Below are 17,539 nucleotides of genomic sequence, written 5' to 3' on the forward strand. Positions count from 1 at the left end.
TGTGTAAAATAAGCTTTATCTTTAGGTGTCAAATATTTATGAAATTTCCACAGGGGTGTGAGAACCTTCATTCTGCAAGAAAAAGTGGCTGGCAGAAGTTGCATCCAGGTAGAGACGAAATGAAGAAGAAATTGCACATACTGTATTTTTCTGTGTATAAGACTCCCACCCTACTTTCTCACCCAAAATTAAGAAAAAAGAATTTTAAACGTAAAACAGTACTAACATAGTACTGTTCTATGTTTAAATACCACTATAAGTCCCTGTAATACTTACTGGACCGTCCTCTCCGTGCTCCCTGTCAGGTCTCTGTAGCTCTTCACAGCTGTTTCGTGAGAGGCTGCTGTTTACAGGTTGCTATGGGGGACCAAGCACAGGAGACAGAAGACTGGCCGGGCAGTGCTGAGAGGAGGTGGTTAGTGAGTAGACTGTGTTGTATGTATGTGTGTACTGTGTATATGTGCTGTGTGTGCAATGTATATGTGTGTGTAGTGTGTATGTGTGAGGGGGCAGGCATACTCACCTAGCTGCACTGCTGCCCTGCTTCTCTGCATCGCTGCCCTGCTTCTCCACGCTGCTGTTCTGCATCCCCGCTCCGGTAGTGTGACGGAGCCCTAAGGGCTCCCGCACACCCGTGAGTGGTACCTTGCAGCCGACATTCATGTAAGCTTTCTTCGGATCATTTCCAATGAAAACTTACATCCCATGTATAAGACGCAGTGTGATTTTTGAGCAAAATATTTGTTAAAAAAAATGCGTCTTATACATGGAAAAATACGGTATGTATAATTTACTAAAACAGCCAAGCAAGCATGTGCTAGGAAATGTGTTTTTCCAATATGTCACTTTTGGTTCCTTCTCATGATTTATGTAATAGTTTTGATCCATCTTTTTTGCTAATCACCCTCTTAGTCCTCTGTGTTTTTCCAACATAGTTGTCTTTTCCAGTGAATTTGGTCTTCACTTTATATTTCCACAATAAGGTTAGATGGGTTAATTTGTGCCTCAAGTATATCAGTAGGCTTGATTTGATCAAAGATTGCTTTGGTTGGGATTATTGACATCCATGCTGTTTTTAAAGGGCCACTTGAATGAAATCTCATTTTTCCATCAGTTAGTGTAGGACATTTCGCTCTATCAGACTTTCCTGAGCAACATGGCTGAAAATGCAAAGATTCACTAACTAAGCGTTCCACTTTTTCACACTCTATTAAGACCCATTTACACGGAGCGATGATCACTGAAAGATCGCTCAAACGACGTTTGAGTGACGGCTTTGAGCGATCATTTTGCATAAACTATTAAGTAAGTACTCAGCTACTTAATAGCTATTTAGCCTTAGCTGAAAGCAGTTAATAGCCCGGGGGCTCTTATCTGCTTTCAGTTCCTTTGTTCTCAGACGGGAAACAATGCTATCAGCACTACCTGTGGAGAACTCCTGATAAGGCCAAAGGACGGTTTTTAGGTTGGTCTGAATTTAACGATCAGCTAGCAGTACACAAAAAGTGCATGATGGCCGCATGTTTAGACACAACGATGATTGCTCAAACGATTGCTTTTTAGCGATTTTTGAGCGATCATCGCTCCGTGTAAATGGGCCTTTACTGTAAATAGTTTAACATATCTACATACAGAATGTTGATGAATTGATGGCATGATTAAATTATAATGCACTGTTTTGTTATAATTTTCTTAATTGGCTTTTATCAGCTCAAACTGCTCATAGATCGCTTAGACCATGCGTCTTATGTATTTGATTCAATATATTGAATCTCCTATCTTTGATTAGTATAACTGACGTATGTCCTTGCATTGTCAGTCATGTTGCTGAGCAAAATCTAATGGAGCGAAACGATACCAACTGCTATACATTATTCAATCCTTGCCTGTCCATTTGATGCCTGGATGAACTTACCTAATAAAATACAAGATATTTAATTTGCAAGAATATCTCAAGGGGCTGTAGATTTTTTTATGATTTGATTGATGACTGTAGCAAGTCCTCTATGGGCATTAAGAATTATTGGTACTGTGTGTAGATCATAGTTTTTACTCAGCAGCCTAATTTTTATTAGCATACAGCAAAAACATATCGCTAGGTCAAATGGTTTCCTTTGAAATAGTTGTCTAAATTGAGTCTTCACATTATATTTCCACAATATGGTTAGATGGGTTGATTTGTGCCTCAAGTATATCAGTAGGCTTGTTTTGGTCAAAGATTGCTTTGTTTGGGTTTATTGACATCCATGCTGCTTTTAAAGGGCCACTTGAATGAAATCTAATTTTTCCATCACTTTACCCCTCACCTGACTGCCCGTCACACTCTGGATGTCTGCTATATATTGTACTTACTTCCATGTACCTAACCATCCTGTCTGATCATTATCAGACACCCTCTTGTTTTTTTAGATTTCCCTCTGTTTTCTATTTATCAGTGCTTTGCTAGCAATCCCATACTGCATCAGCACAGCATCACAGTACTATCTACAGTCAGGACCATTTCTGCCTTCTTTGAGCACACTGCAATGATCCTCACCTTCTATATTCACCTTAGTAAGCTAAAGACCATAGGTATAGAGTCAGATGTATTTATAATAACTGTGATAGGATCATCTAATCATTGGTAACTATGATAAGGATTTCTGTGTCTTCCCTGTGAAGAGCCTGTGCGGTAGGGTCTAGGCAGTTTCATTACACAGGAGGTGCTGATGACTGAAATAGTGAATTCTTGACAGAGCACAAAGCCAAGTAAATCCCAGGTGATCACAATGAGATCACATCACTCGCATGAAAAGAAGGACTTTTAGATAAAAAGGAACAACTAAACAAGGTAAATACTAGCTGACATATATATTGGAGGAGTAGTTCCTTAAAGGGGTTCTGTCAGGGGAAAAAAAACCACTCACCTGTGCCTTACGGGGCCGGTCACTAGGAACTTGCTGGTCGTCTTGTCTCCCTCTAGCAGCCATCCGATTGCAGGGCAGAAGCTTGTAAAGTTCCAGCTTCCACCCCTGCTCCCACCACTGTCAGATAGTAAGTCCTGCCGTCCGGGTCAGTGGTCGATGTGCCACTGATTGGTCTGACCGCGTCTAACCTCTGCTGTCCACGGAGAGTCGACGGTGAGCGCGCATGCGTCCCCCTTTTTGACAGCAGAGGTTAGATGCGGCCAGGTTGGCAGGAGCGTGCGTGCACACACAGGAGCCAACCCCTCACGCGCCAGGTAAACAACGGAGGGACCAAGTACAACGAGATTAGGTGAGTTTGCTATTTTTTTTAACTTTTCTCTTTCGACAGGTTAAACTGTAAAGAGATGCATGTGAGTATAATTTTTTTTATTTTGCTGACACAACCACTTTAATGAATGGAAATCAGTGGAGTGGCCCTTTAAGATGTTTATTTCATAAACCACTTCCTTAGGTTTCTTAATTACCACAGTTATATCTTTATAAATGATGTAGTTTCATAATGATTTCAGTCTAATTCTGCTAGATTATCTCTTTTCTTATTAACTTCTTTGTAAATGAAGGCAAGTGTCAATCTATCTAGATGCCACAATGTCAAGAGTTGTCCTTTTTTAAGCCTAGAGGCCCTTTTACACGTGATGGTTATCGCTCAAAATTTGACCAAACGGCCGAAAATGAGCAATAATTGTTACATGTAAATGCAGGCATTGTGCACTCTTCGTTTGAAGAATGGATTTTGGTTCACTTAAAATCCATCATTCAGCCGTTGAAAGACTGAGCAAATACGTTCTATTTGAATGTATTTCGCTCATCTTTTTAGCAGCTGTTTGCACAGTCGAAGGGTGTGATTAATCACATGCTTGGCTCTGCAAACAACTCCTGGAGGTCCTTTTACATGTAAATAAAAAGGATAAAGTGTTAATGGTCATTAATGGCCATTAACACTTTATGCAAAATGATTGCTAAACTTTTCAATCTTTCATTCATTTGAAAGACTATTTTTGCGCGAGCATTTTATAGACTTATTATTTAGTAAGTCTATAAAATGAGTTGGAACAGTTTTTTTTACATCATTACCTTTGTAATATGCAATCACATTCATATATAATTTTATGCAAAAGTAAATAATGTATATGCAGTGCATTAGACATCCAGTACTTGTTTTTAATATTTTCAGATGATTCACCAGCAACCTAACCCTGGAATCCATTATGAATATGTCATTGCAGCTGCCAATACTATCAGTCCTCAGCTACCAGCTCAACGGAAACCAGGTATTGCTCTTCATACTTAAATGGTAATCCAATTCTAAATTGACACTATATGGTTTAAATGTTACTGTTTTAGCATTGTTTTTTTTATAAGCGTAAGGCCGCCTGCAGACGGGTGGAAATTCCGCGTCGGGATTTCCCGGCGCTGGAAGCCTGCATAGGATTGCATTAACAAACACAATCCTATTCAGACGCGAAGTCTCACGCGGCAAACAGACCGCGGCATGCTCTATTTCTGTGCTGGGCTCGCGGAGCCCCGCACAGAAACGTCACTCACCCACCGCCGGCTCCAGTCTGCGCATGCGCTGGCTGCCCGGCAGCCGGCACATGAAAGAGCCAGGGCCGCGGGGCGTGGCTGAGTACACGCTGCTCTCTGCAGGCGCTTGGGTCGGGTCCCGTGGCGAGAATTCTTGCTGCTGGATCCAACCCGGCCATCTGCAGGCGGCCTAATGAAAGCTCTCAGGCTGTTATTATTGACACTTAGGTGATATAGTTGACTCATCTGACTTATCTTGTAAACTACAACCCTCAGTGCTGTACGACAATGTAGTAACATAGTATGTTAGGTTGGAAATAGACATATGTCAATCCAGTTCAGCCTATTACTTCCTCAATATTTGTACAGAGGAAGGTAAAAAAAACAGTTTTTTTTAATAACCTTCACTTTATCTAAAGTTGTGTAATAACTTCAACAGCAATTGGCATAGACTTAGAGTGAACGTACTGTATATTTTCACCAAATAAATATAGCTACACAACTTGATATTCACTAGTTAGCTTGGAAAAAGAGTTTTGAGCCTTCATTACATCAGACTGCGGCAGAAATATCTGTACCAATTTTAACATTTTACACACATATCGCACATATGTTTTTTTAACATATTATATATGAAGATAATTGGTTTAATACTCAAATTCTTATCTTATAGATTTAAAAATACTTAAAGGGGTATTCCCATAATAAAGAGCATTTTTTCAAGTATTTTAAAAATAACTATATATGTAATTTACATATATTTTCTAAATTATATGATTCAGAAGAATTCTTTCTCCCAAGTACCCCCAAGCCTATCATTGTTGCTACTCGTTAGGCCCTGTAGTTCCTCTTCCCACAGGATGAGCATGTGCAGATTTATTAAAGCATTTCAGTGCAGATATAATAATAGCAATTTATACTGTTAAGCATATGAATGTGCCCTATCCTGACACTAGAGGGCAGGTATGGGCAGAACAGTCTTCCACACGCAGTATTGTACTATCTGTAACTTCTAGTCCTATGACATATCATATCGATTGTGGACTTGATTCAGATATGCAGGCCAGTAGTGTGCAGGTGTCTTTCTGTGCTGTTGTACAGACTTTGTGTTTAATGGACAGTCTGACAATCTGCTGCCAGCCGCTACACTGATTTTTGCTATGCTATTTACTTTCTCAGCTACGCTAAAAAATATAGCACCTTGTGAAACTTTTATCTCAGCAACATGAGGTAGAGAATGTTTATTTGGACATTCAATGAAAGTTCATACAGCTCATTTGGTGATGTAATTTAACCCATTAGAATGGGAGTCATAAGCAAAATGTTTGGTACTGTGTTAGTCAGTGGAAAAAAATGTTATGACTTTCAGTAAGAGAAGCAAAATTATCTTGTAGACGATAACTTTTAATGACTAACAAAGAGAAATGATGTTGCAGCAAGCTTTCGAACCTACTTAGGCCTCTTCATCAGGCATAATACCATGCCTCAAAAGCTTGCTGTGTCATCATTCCTTTTTGGTAGCCATTAAAAGGTATCATAGCTGTAGGATTATTTTGTTTCTCTTATGGATAGCAATAACAATGGGAGTTATCTGACATGCTGTACTGGACTGTCTATTTCAGGAAAAAGAGAAGGAAGCCATGGGGGTCAGAAAACAAGAAAGAATAAGGCAATTAAAATCAGAGCGTAAACAGTAGGCATGCTTCTGAAAGCTTTTTATGGTAGTTTGAGAATAATGTCGAAAAGCGAGAAAACCTTAGTACCTTCAGTGTTATTGGTGTGAACATAAACTGCCTTTTAACTGGTAATGCGAAAACATTAATAGCATTATTAGTTTATAACATAATGTTTCAAAAGGGTGTTGATTTAATTTTTTATCACTGCAACTTTTGATATTCTCTTATTGGGCAATATTATGGACCATGTTTTTTTTCCTAGGGGAACCTTTAAACGGACAGTTAGATGTAATAGATACCTCAAACCCTACTGAAAATCGAGACTCATTTAGAGATGCTGATTTACACACTGGACAGCCAACAGGATCCTTACCTTCCAGACACCCTGGAAGAAGTTCTTATGAGCCTGATAATCAGGTCCCTCCTCTACAGCCACCTAGACGGAATCGGGAATATAACTGGAAACAAGTGGGCTCAACTGATTGCTCAGTCTCTTGTGGAAAAGGTGAGGTGGGTGAAGGGAAGAAGACATTATAAAGTCAGAATGTGGAAAATATTAATTTTACTTGGTATCAGGGCTTATTCACATGTATGTGCGTGAGTTGTGCCCAATAATATCAGCTGTACCTAACATCAGGTCAGTACATAGACACCTGCCAGTGTGCTGTCCATTCTGCATGGAGAATGCAAATTGAAAAGATGTGAAAAAGCTACAAAATTAGTAAAAGCATACCCATGCTTTCTGATGGCTTTTAAAAATAAGCTGCCATGTGTACATGAGATATAATAGTCACTATATGACTTGTAATCTGCATTTCTCACCGGTTTTTCCCTTCTACAGACCTGCATTTCTAATTTTCAGCTTTTCACTGAGCTAGTCCATGATCATGAAGGACTTTGTATAGCAGTAGCAAGTTGTATAGATGTGATTTCCGTAACTAACATAGTAAATCACTTACTATTAGCTGCTGCTGCCACCTCTGTGTGAGCCTCTCTTTTTTCCTCTGATTCCTCCCCCCTACTCTCCAAAGTCTTCGATGAGCAACATAAATAATCACTCAACTCCACTTCCTGTGTTCCATCTTCTTACCTCTGTTACTAGAGATAGGCTTCATTTGACAATGAGCAGTATTTTAGTAGATAGCAAATTAGAAGAAAATTAAACCCTAATTTTCAGGCACAAAACAATATTTTAGGTAAATTAAGTGATTAATACTTCTGCTAGTTATCACATTGACTATCATATTAACCCATTAAGGACCAAGCACAATACATTTACGGCGCTTGGTCCTGGGCTTTAATCCCAGCAGATAGTAAAAATATGGCGGGCGATTAAAGTCCCTGCTTCTGCAATCAGAAGCAGGTCGATTTGTCAGCTGTTACTCACAGCTGACACCCCAGAGGAGAAGTGGTTTTTAACCCTTTTGCCTTCTCCTTTCTTTAGTACACAGTGCTCAATGAGTGCTATGTACTAAAGAGGGAAAGTCAAAGTTTTTCTTCCACTACGCGAGACGGCAGTAACGTGACCACGGGGATCCCCTGGAACAGCAGAGCTACAGGGTCCTAGCATACCCTGATCAGCTCTGCCAGTGACTATTATCACTACAGGTGATGTTTTGCATAAATAAGTAAAACAAAATTACACATTAAAATAAAAATATATTATAAGAAAAAAAATAACCCAAAGCAGATGCCAACCAAAACTGTCGCCGTATGCGCCCTGTAATCCAAAACCATACATATTATATTTCAAAACGTCCGAAACAAAATGAGGAACCCATTCTCATACTTTATTTTAGCGTAAATATACTAATTAAAAAATATATTTTAAAAAATCATTTTTTTTAGCATTTTACTCCCAATAAAAGTAAAAAATGGGGGACAAAAAGTCAGTGAAAAAAATATTTAAAAATTAGCCCTATATGTCACGGAAAAAAATGCAGCAAAAAATATTTTGGTAGCTTAAGGAAAACAAATAGGGCAGTAAAAGCACCATATGGGTAAAATCCCTAAAAAGTGTCCGGTCCTTAAGGTACAAACCAGTCTGGTACTTAAGGCGTTGACCTAAGTTGTCTCAAAGTACAGTGACCATTTAAAATTAGGGTTTACCATAAAATCTACAGAGTATCTCTTCTTGTCTTAATGTATTTCAGTTAAATTCAGCCAAACTAAGCATCTTGAATTTGTGCATGATGCTGGTGTGATTTTATTACAAATATACATTATGGTTACCAAGGCATACTTCTCATACATACAAATTTGATGCACAGTGTACAGTAAATTTGTAAATTGGTAGTTGTATCATGACTAACACAACAAGTAGTACATTTTCTCAGATATTTCAGAAATATTTGACCTTTAGTAGGAAAAGTAATTGAAAAGTGACAGGGAGTATTAAAATAAACTGCAGGTGGTATTATTTAAAGGGATTTTCCAGGCAAAAATACTATTGATGATCTATTCTCAGGATAGGTCATCAATAGTTGTTCGGCTGCCACTCAGGACTCAACTGTTAGCGCCGTGTATACACAAGGATTGGAGAGGAAGCTTCCGTTTCAATCTCTGTGTAGTGACTGATGCTTTTAATTGCAGGCTCTGCTCCCATTGATTTCAAGGAGAGTTGTGCCTACAGTTACAAGTTCCGGAAACTACACCGGGGTCAGAGCGGCCGCTTCCGCTTTGACCCTTGTATATTTGTGGTGCTGTCAATTGGCTCCCAATCAGCTAATCGTCCAGGGTCCTGAGTGCTGGACTCTGGTTAATCCTGAGGATAGGTCATCAATAGTTTTTTTCCCTGGAATACCCCTTTAAAGTTTATTTTGGAAGCCAAAAAAATACAGTGGCTGACACAACAGTTTTGCAGCCACATGGAATTACCCAAAATGCTTGTCTTACTAATTGCTGTTTTTAGGGTATGTTCAGAAGGCAGAAATTTCATACTGACTTGGGGACATATTCCGCCCTGAAATCTACATCAAACCTACTTCCATTTCTTTTACAATGAGTATCTGCATTAAAAAAAATATATATTTATATGTCAATTCTTGAAGTGGATTCAGAAGCAGGTAGCCACACATACATTATCCACATCAAATGGGGCTTATCTGTTTCTGGATCATATGTATCCATTGCACTGCAAAGTGCAAATCCATGGTAGAAATTCCACAGTCACCCTCAAATTTCTATTCTATTTTATTTCAAATCAAAGTTGTATTTTTCAGCCTCACAAATCCATCATCTGAACATGCCCTGAAACTTTAATCTTTAAGCTAGACAACCAAGTTAAGTGGATTACCCACAAGTAGAGATGAGCGAGCATGCTCGTTCGAGTATTAGAATACTCGAAAGTACTCGTTACTCTAACGAGCACCATGCGGTGTTCGGGTGCTCGAGAAAATTTCACCCTCTCCTCCCCACATGTTTATTTTTTGCTAAAGTGTATGCAAAATAGTATTTTGCATACACTTTAGCAAAAAATAGACAGTGTAAAATGAGTACAGTCTTGTTATATAGTGCGGATGGACAGGACACACACTAAATTGTTTGCGATGGAGCCGTGGCTGCTGCCGGCGGCTCCATTGAAGACAATGGTCTGCTGGCACCCCTGAATTGTTTTTCATAAAAGGGCTTTACATATAAGCCCTTCCCTGAAAAACAATAATTTTAGTTTAAAAAAAACAAAACAAAACAAAGCCAAAAAAAAATTTACCTCTCTGCCACTGCAGTGTCCCACGCGGGGATGCAGAACACATCTGCGGCATGCGGCAGATGTTTCCTTTATCCCTGCTAGTAAAAAAAATTCCCTGCTGCTGCACCTGCCACATCTGTGACAGATGTACCAGAGGAATTCTTCAATTCCCTACTGCAGCTGTCACACATGACAGCTGCGGTAGAGGATCCTGCTGCCGGCTCCCTGTCATTGGATTTCAGGGAAGGACTTTAAAAATAAGCCCTTCCCTGAAAAACTAGTAAAAGTAGTGTAAAAAACAAAATAAATACATACTCACCTCCCTTTAGCCGCCGGGGCTCAGCCGCGTCTTCTCTCCGCTGTCCCCGGCTCTGTAGTGCTGATCCTTCAGCAGGCGGGGATTTAAAGTGCCTGCCTGCTGAAAGAGCTGATTGTGATTGGCTGAGGTACTCAGCCAATCACAGGCAGCTCTCGCTGAATGAATGACAGGCGAGCACCTGAGCATTTTGGTGCTCGCTCATCTCTACCCAAAAGTGATATACTTGACAGAAACGGTGGCTGGCTTATTTATTGAAATGAGTTTGTCAGCCAGCCTCCCTACGATGATGTCACCAACAACTAAACAAATGTAGTAGGTATGATTCATAGAAATATATGAGGCTGATACTTATATTGTATTAAGTTAATAGTCATAATGTATTTCTATTCTCCCTGTTATATTTCAGGGTCACGGTATCCCATATTTCACTGTGTAAATAGGATCACCCATGAAGAGGTGTCAGAGGCCTTCTGTGACGTAGCTACCAAACCCAATTCTGAAGAAGAGCCATGTAATCACTTTCCTTGTCCTGCATTGTGAGTTTCTCGGTTACTTATGCACAAGACCACATTTACAAATGGTCCTAATTTAAATGATATGAGAGTATATGAAATGGTGCAAGATGAAATTATGAGTGTTACAGTTTTAATTGCATCAGAAAAAGAGTATATGACATTTTATTCCCATGGAAATAATATTTTTTTGCAGTTAGCCTACATGTATTTAAGTAAATGCTACTTACTGTTAGCTAATATTCACAAACAATTTTGAAGTAAAAACAGTAAGTGTTATGCCCAGTGGAGCAAATTACTAAACCAATAATTTTCAATACTAAAGATGTAACTGTTAAGGTCCATTTACACGGGACGACTATCGGGCAAATGAGGCTCGACACTCGTCCCTGTGTGTCCGTGCTCCCGTGCCATCACATGGGAGCTAGTAGTGCTGGCTCTCTCACGGAGTGGCCAGCAGGGGGGAGGAGCAGTGCAGGAGATTTCTCTCCTTTCGCTCCCCCGCCCCTCTCCATTGAGATAACACAGCAGCCATTCACTACTGAACGGCCGCTATTTAAACTGAACGATGAGCGATGAGCTCATCATTTATCGTTTATGCAGCATAAACGATGGACGATCAGCTCATCGTTCAGTTTAAATAGCGGCCGTTCAGTAGTGAATGGCTGCTGTGTTATGTCAATGGAGAGGGGCGGGTGAGCGTGAGGAGAGAAATCTCCTGCACTGCCCCGCTCCCCTGCTGGCCACTCCGTGAGAGAGCCAGCACTACTAGCTCCCGTGTGACAGTATGAGAGCACAGACACACAAGGACGAGTGTCGGGCATCATTTGCCCAACAGTTGTACCGTGTAAATGGACCTTTATTGTTAATAGTTGTAAAATGATTTGCATTGTAAAGAGATTAGCCAGTTGTAAACTAGGATAGACCATCAATATTAGATCATCAAGGGTCTGTCACCTGAGACTTCTGCTAATCTGCTGTTTGCTGGACTGATGTATTTGTGTATTGAGCCTATTTCTGCAGGAAGCAGACAGCTCTGTTCCCACTGTAGTGGCCAAATCTGGTATTACAAGCAAAGTTCCTAATGAAGTAAGTGAGAACTTAGCCTACAATATCAAGCCTGGCCACTGCAGTAGGAACAGAACTGTCTGCTTCCTGCAGAAATTAGCTCAGCGAATGAGCACAGTAGCCTAAAATCGGTTTTACGCGGGTTGAGAGTGTGTGAAAACACAGAATTATGAAACCCATGCTTTTTAATGGTTTTTTTTTACATTTGCAATGATTTCACTGAAGCGATGTGAAGTGAAAAAAAATCACTGCATGCTCTATCTTTCTGCGTCTTGCTTTTTTTAAATCTCCCATGCTTCCCTATGGAGCCTCCTTTTTATCGCATTGCACTGCACGAACTTGAGATTTTCGTGTGATGCAATACGTTTTTAACATTAAAAAGTCCTATTATCTTTCTCGCAAGAAAATCACAGCAAAGTTGAGCAAGAAAATCGTAAGCAACAGGGATAATCTTGCGAGAAAAAGCACCGCTTACGTTCAGACATCTCATGAACAAAATTGCGATTTTCTCTCGCGGGGATATCGTGATCACCCGTGTGAAACTACCTTAAAGAACAACTGATCAGCTGGGAAACCTTCCAATTTAGCATTGCTAGCCTATCATAACTATAGGACATCAATAGTTTACAACTGGACAACCCCTTTAACTATATTTGTTACATCACTGGCTATCTTGACATGAGCACCATTTGTTTATGTGACCTTGTGCTCTGACATCATGTTTATGCCTTGTGTTTATGCCAGTCAATAAGACAATTCAACCTACCGCTTACTCATTCTGCTTTGATCAGGATTGTGCTCTGAATGGCAGAAAAAAAAATATGCCACAGGGGCCTACACCCCTTCCACCTGAACCCATTTTTGTATGAAGTACATCATGCAAATGCATATAATATGTATAACATGCTGTAAAGTGCATAGGTGGTATGCTGAAATAGGTAAATGCAATAACTAATAAAATAATAAAACAATATGCTCCTCTTGTAGTTTGCAAATAAGGGAGACAGAACAATACCTTTGCAGCGCCACCTATTGGATAGCAGCATTCCTGTAAATCAATGTCAAACCCTTTAAACAAGTCTTTATAACAATGATTGGGAATTGACCAAAAGCCAGAAAACCATACACAGACAGCTGTTTCTGGGTTTTTGCCCCTCATCAGTGTGCAGTAGGCTTCTGGCTTGGCTAGTGGTTACTGAGCTATTCGGACTGACTTTTCAATACAAGAACTTATTTTCGCTTTCCAAAGTAATTATGCAAAATCCTCTGTAGGATTGTCAATAGAGATGAGCGAGCACCAAAATGCTCGGGTGCTCGTTACTCGGGATGAAATTTTCGCAATGCTGGAGGGTTCGTTTCGAGTAACGAACCCCATTGAAGTCAATGGGCGACTCGAGCATTTTTGTATATCGCCGATGCTCGCTAAGGTTTTCATTTGTGAAAATCGGGGCAATTCAAGAAAGTGATGGGAACGACACAGCAACGGATAGGGCCTGCGAGGGGCTACAGGTTGGGCTGCATCTCAAGTTCCCAGGTCCCACTATTAAGCCACAATAGCGGCAAGAGTGGGCCCCCCCCCCCCCGCACTGTCAGCATAAAGATCGTTCTCCTCTGTCATAGCTGTAACAGCTGTGGCAGAGAAGAACGATGTTAGCCCATTGAATTCAATGGAGCCGGCAATACAGCAGGTTCCACTGAAAGCAATGGGCTGCCGGCGTGCGCGGGATGAATTGTTGGGAAGGGCTTAAATATAGAAGCCCTTCCCTGCAATTCATCCAGAAATGTGTAAAAATAAAAATATATACCGTATATACCGGCGTATAAGGCGACGGGGCGTATAAGACGACCCCCCAACTGTCACCTTATACGCCGGGAATACAGCGGAGCAAAGAATAAAATTCATTACTCACATCCCCCGGCGGTCTGCGGCGCTGCTGCAGGATGTCGCTCCCTCCTGGTCCCCGGCAGAGCATTGCTTTCTGGACGCAGGGCTTGAAATCCCCGCCTCCAGAAAACACACGTGCCTTCGGCCAATCACAGCCAATGACAATGATGTCATTGAATGGTTGTGATTGGCTGACTGTGTGTGTTAGCTAATCACAGTAGCTTTCTGGAGGCGGGGATTTCAAGCCCTGCGTCCAGAAAGCAATGCTCTGCTGGGGACCAGGAGGGAGCGACATCCTGCAGCAGCGCCGCAGACCGCCGGGGGATGTGAGTAATGAATTTTATTCTTTGCTCCGCTGTATTCCCGGCGTATAAGGTGACAGTTGGGGGGTCGTCTTATACGCCCCGTCGCCTTATACGCCGGTATAAACGGTATATATTTTTATTGTAACACATTTCTGGATGAATTGCAGGGAAGGGCTTATATATTTAAGCCCTTCCCGACAATTCATCCCGCGATCGCCGGCAGCCCATTGCTTTCAGTGGAACCTGCTGTATTGCCGGCTCCATTGAATTCAATGGGCAAACATCGTTCTTCTCTGCCACAGCTGTTACAGCTGTGGCAGAGAAGAATGATTTGTCTTCTATATGTTCTCAATGGGGTCGGCGCTGCTGCCGCCGGCCCCATTGAGCGCATATAGAGAAGAGAACAGGAATCGCAGATCGCACATAGGTGCGATCTGCAATTTCTATGGCCTAAGAAGGACCGTTGGGGTTCTTGAAGCCTAAAATCACTCCTAACGCTCTCCCTATAGCAGCTCCGGCATCAACAGCACTTTCCCTGAACTAATGTCAGAATGCATCTGTGGCGAGCCGCGGGAGGGGCAGATTTTAATACTCGGGTGACACCTAATCTCGCCAGCCACTCACTGCAGGGGGGTGGTATAGGGCTTGAACGTCGCAGGGGGAAGTTGTAATGCCTTCCCTGTCTTTCTATTGGCCAGAAAAGCGCGCAAATTTCTCAGGGAAGAAAATGAAAGTGACTCGAACATCGCGTGGTACTCGTCTCGAGTAACGAGCATCTCGAACACCCTAATACTCGAACGAGTATCAAGCTCGGACGAGTATGCTCACTCATCTCTAATTGTCAAGCTAGAACTTAAAGGAGATGTCTCGAGGAAGCAGTTACATTTTTTTTTTTGCCCAGTCCCCCCCATTAAGCATACATAACTAAGCCCCCCTGTAAATGACATTTCTAGCTGGTTCGTACTTACCGTTCCAGCGTTTCAGCAACTTATAAAAGTTTTCTCAAGATGGCCGCCGGCTCTTTCCCCGTCGCTCGCTGCAGCCCGACGTGCGCGCTCCCGAGACGCCGCCAGCTGTGTCTCCATGGCAACCGGACGCATCGCAGCCGCCGACCAGACGCCCCGCAGCCGCCGACCAGACGCCCACCGCCAGGCAGCAGGTAAGGCGCTAGCCCCCGGCTCCCCAGCGCTAGACCCTCAGCCCAGGTGAAGGCCCCGGAGCCCAGCGCTAGGTTCCGGAGCCCAGCGCTAGTTCCCCCGGCCTAGCGGCAGCCCCCCCCGGCCTAGCGGCAGCCCCCCCCCGGCCTAGCGACAGCCCCCCCCGGCCTAGCGACAGCCCCCCCGGCCTAGCGGCAGCCCCCCCCCGGCCTAGCGACAGCCCCCCCGGCCTAGCGACAGCCCCCCCGGCCTAGCGCTAGTTCCCCCATCACAGCGGCAGCCCCCCCCGGCCTAGCGACAGCCCCCCCCATCGCAGCGGCAGCCCCCCCCGGCCTAGCGACAGCCCCCCCGGCGCAGCGCTAGTTCCCCCGGCGCAGCGCTAGTTCCCCCCCGACCCATCACTTACCTGGGACGCTTCTCGGGGCTGCTGGGCTGGGCTGGGCTGGGCTTCTCCGCTGGGCAGCTCCAGTTTCTGCACCTTCCTCTAACAGAGGAAGGTGCAGAATGGCCGCTGCAGCGCGCTCCCGAGCAGTGACAGCTCGTCTGCGCATGCGCAGAAGAGCTGTAGCGGGGAGCACACTGAAGCGGCTCGTGCTGAATAGAGAAGACCGGACTGCGCAAGCGCGTCTAAAAAAGCAAGCTGCCAGCGAATTTAGACGGAACCATGGAGACGAGGACGCTAGCAACGGAGCAGGTAAGTGGAATAACTTCTGTATGGCTCATATTTAATGCACAATGTACATTACAAAGTGCATTAATATGGCCATACAGAAGTGTATAGACCCACTTGGTTTCGCGAGACCACCCCTTTAACAACAAAGGGGTCATAAAAAATCTCAGTGAGCTTGAGAAGCAGAAGAAAATGCTGATCAAAGTATTATGACTCTAGCATGCACAAGGGGAATAATTCTACAGGTTTATGCTTCTTTTTATTAGCTGTTGCTGCATTAATTATACACTGCTAGACATTCATAAAATGTGTATCCTATCAGCAATCTTTTCTTTTTATCAAGCATTCATATTATAATCAATTTCATTTTTGCTGACTTATCACATTTGCTTTAAGAACATACATTACGCAGCATTTTGCTTTCGTAGCTAGCTCAGAGAAGCATCACGGGAGTCTTTGGGTCAATCATAGTGTTCTGCTACCCATCTATGACACTCTTATACCTTAATACGGCATATGGAAGGAGGTTTTCGTTACTTATTGCTGAATGCAGCATGTAATAAATGTTTCATACTGTAATTCAAGGTAATTCAGAGCAAACCCTTAATGATGGCTCATGCTTTATTAATCTTGCCCACATAAAGCTTTCCTATTAAATTTATATTCTAAAATCAAAAGGTTAATTATTTTTGCAAATGTATTAGAATAAGCATGTTCCAGAATATGCAGTTCGATGCTTTTATGCCTAAAATATGGTAATGCCACCGGCTTTCTTTAATTCATTACTTTAATACTGAATAATTGTGTGTGCGCTGTCTGTTTTTAGTGTGCAAATGCTAATGAGTGTTGCCCAGTGCTAAGTAGATTTGATAAATAATGTATGAGACTTTGTCATTTTTCATATCCTTTTATGTTTTTTAACTTGCTGAGATCATGCATGCCAACTGCTGGATAAAGTTTTCTAATAAATATGAGCATTGTTTAAAGATTAACGGCTAAGTAGATTGGTGCCAAAAAAAAAACATCTGCAAAATTCTGAGGAATTACAATAACCTCCGTAGAGATGAGCGCACTTTTGAAAAGTTCGGTTTGACCAGTTGAGTTGACCGAATTTCGGAAAGAAGTTTGGTTCAGTGCATATTAGTTTGAACTTAACTGGAACTTCACTAATACCCCTAAATAATGATCCCGGTCAAGCAGTAGTGGTGGTTCCTCTTTTCCCGTGGCTCAGTGGTTATCACTGGTTCCTTGCAGTGCTGGGGTCTTTGGTTCAAGTCTGACAACATCAGCATGGAGATTCTATGTTCTTCCTATGTTTCATATTAACTACTTTTATTTACTGCGTATAGCACATGAAACCTATATGTTTCTATAGTTACAGGCTACAACCAAATCCCATGTTGTCTAATCATATAGTCACATTAATAAATTAAAGCAACTAATAGTTCAAAGTGCAAGAACGGCACTTGCTGCTTGATAAATTTGGTGCAGCCATTAAGCACTTTTTCGTATGCCTCCTCATGATTGGGGCACATATACATCCAAATTCTGTAGCAAAAAATTACATGAATAGTTTTAGTCAATGTGGTGCATTTTATGGCTACTCTTAGCTACATTTTAGTATATATATGTATGTGTGTATGTATGTATATATATATATATATATGTGTGTATATATATATATATATATATGTGTGTATGTATATATATATATATATATATGTGTATATATATATATGTATATACACACACATACATATATACACACA

At 41.9% G+C, this 17,539-nt stretch overlaps 1 protein-coding gene across 3 annotated transcripts in view; it reads left to right on the forward strand.

Annotated features, from left to right (window-relative positions):
- THSD4 (thrombospondin type 1 domain containing 4) overlaps nt 1-17,539 on the forward strand; it is a 696,080-nt gene that overhangs the window by 644,063 nt on the left and 34,478 nt on the right. For all 3 annotated transcript variants that reach the window (XM_066592520.1, XM_066592521.1, XM_066592522.1), the window contains 3 exons: nt 4,141-4,237; nt 6,429-6,671; nt 10,580-10,709. In XM_066592520.1, coding sequence (XP_066448617.1) covers nt 4,141-4,237; nt 6,429-6,671; nt 10,580-10,709 — 470 coding nt within the window. The remainder of the gene's footprint in view (nt 1-4,140; nt 4,238-6,428; nt 6,672-10,579; nt 10,710-17,539) is intronic.

The sequence above is a fragment of the Eleutherodactylus coqui genome, chromosome 2, assembly GCF_035609145.1.
Source record: "Eleutherodactylus coqui strain aEleCoq1 chromosome 2, aEleCoq1.hap1, whole genome shotgun sequence".
Taxonomy (NCBI): Eukaryota; Metazoa; Chordata; class Amphibia; order Anura; family Eleutherodactylidae; genus Eleutherodactylus; species Eleutherodactylus coqui.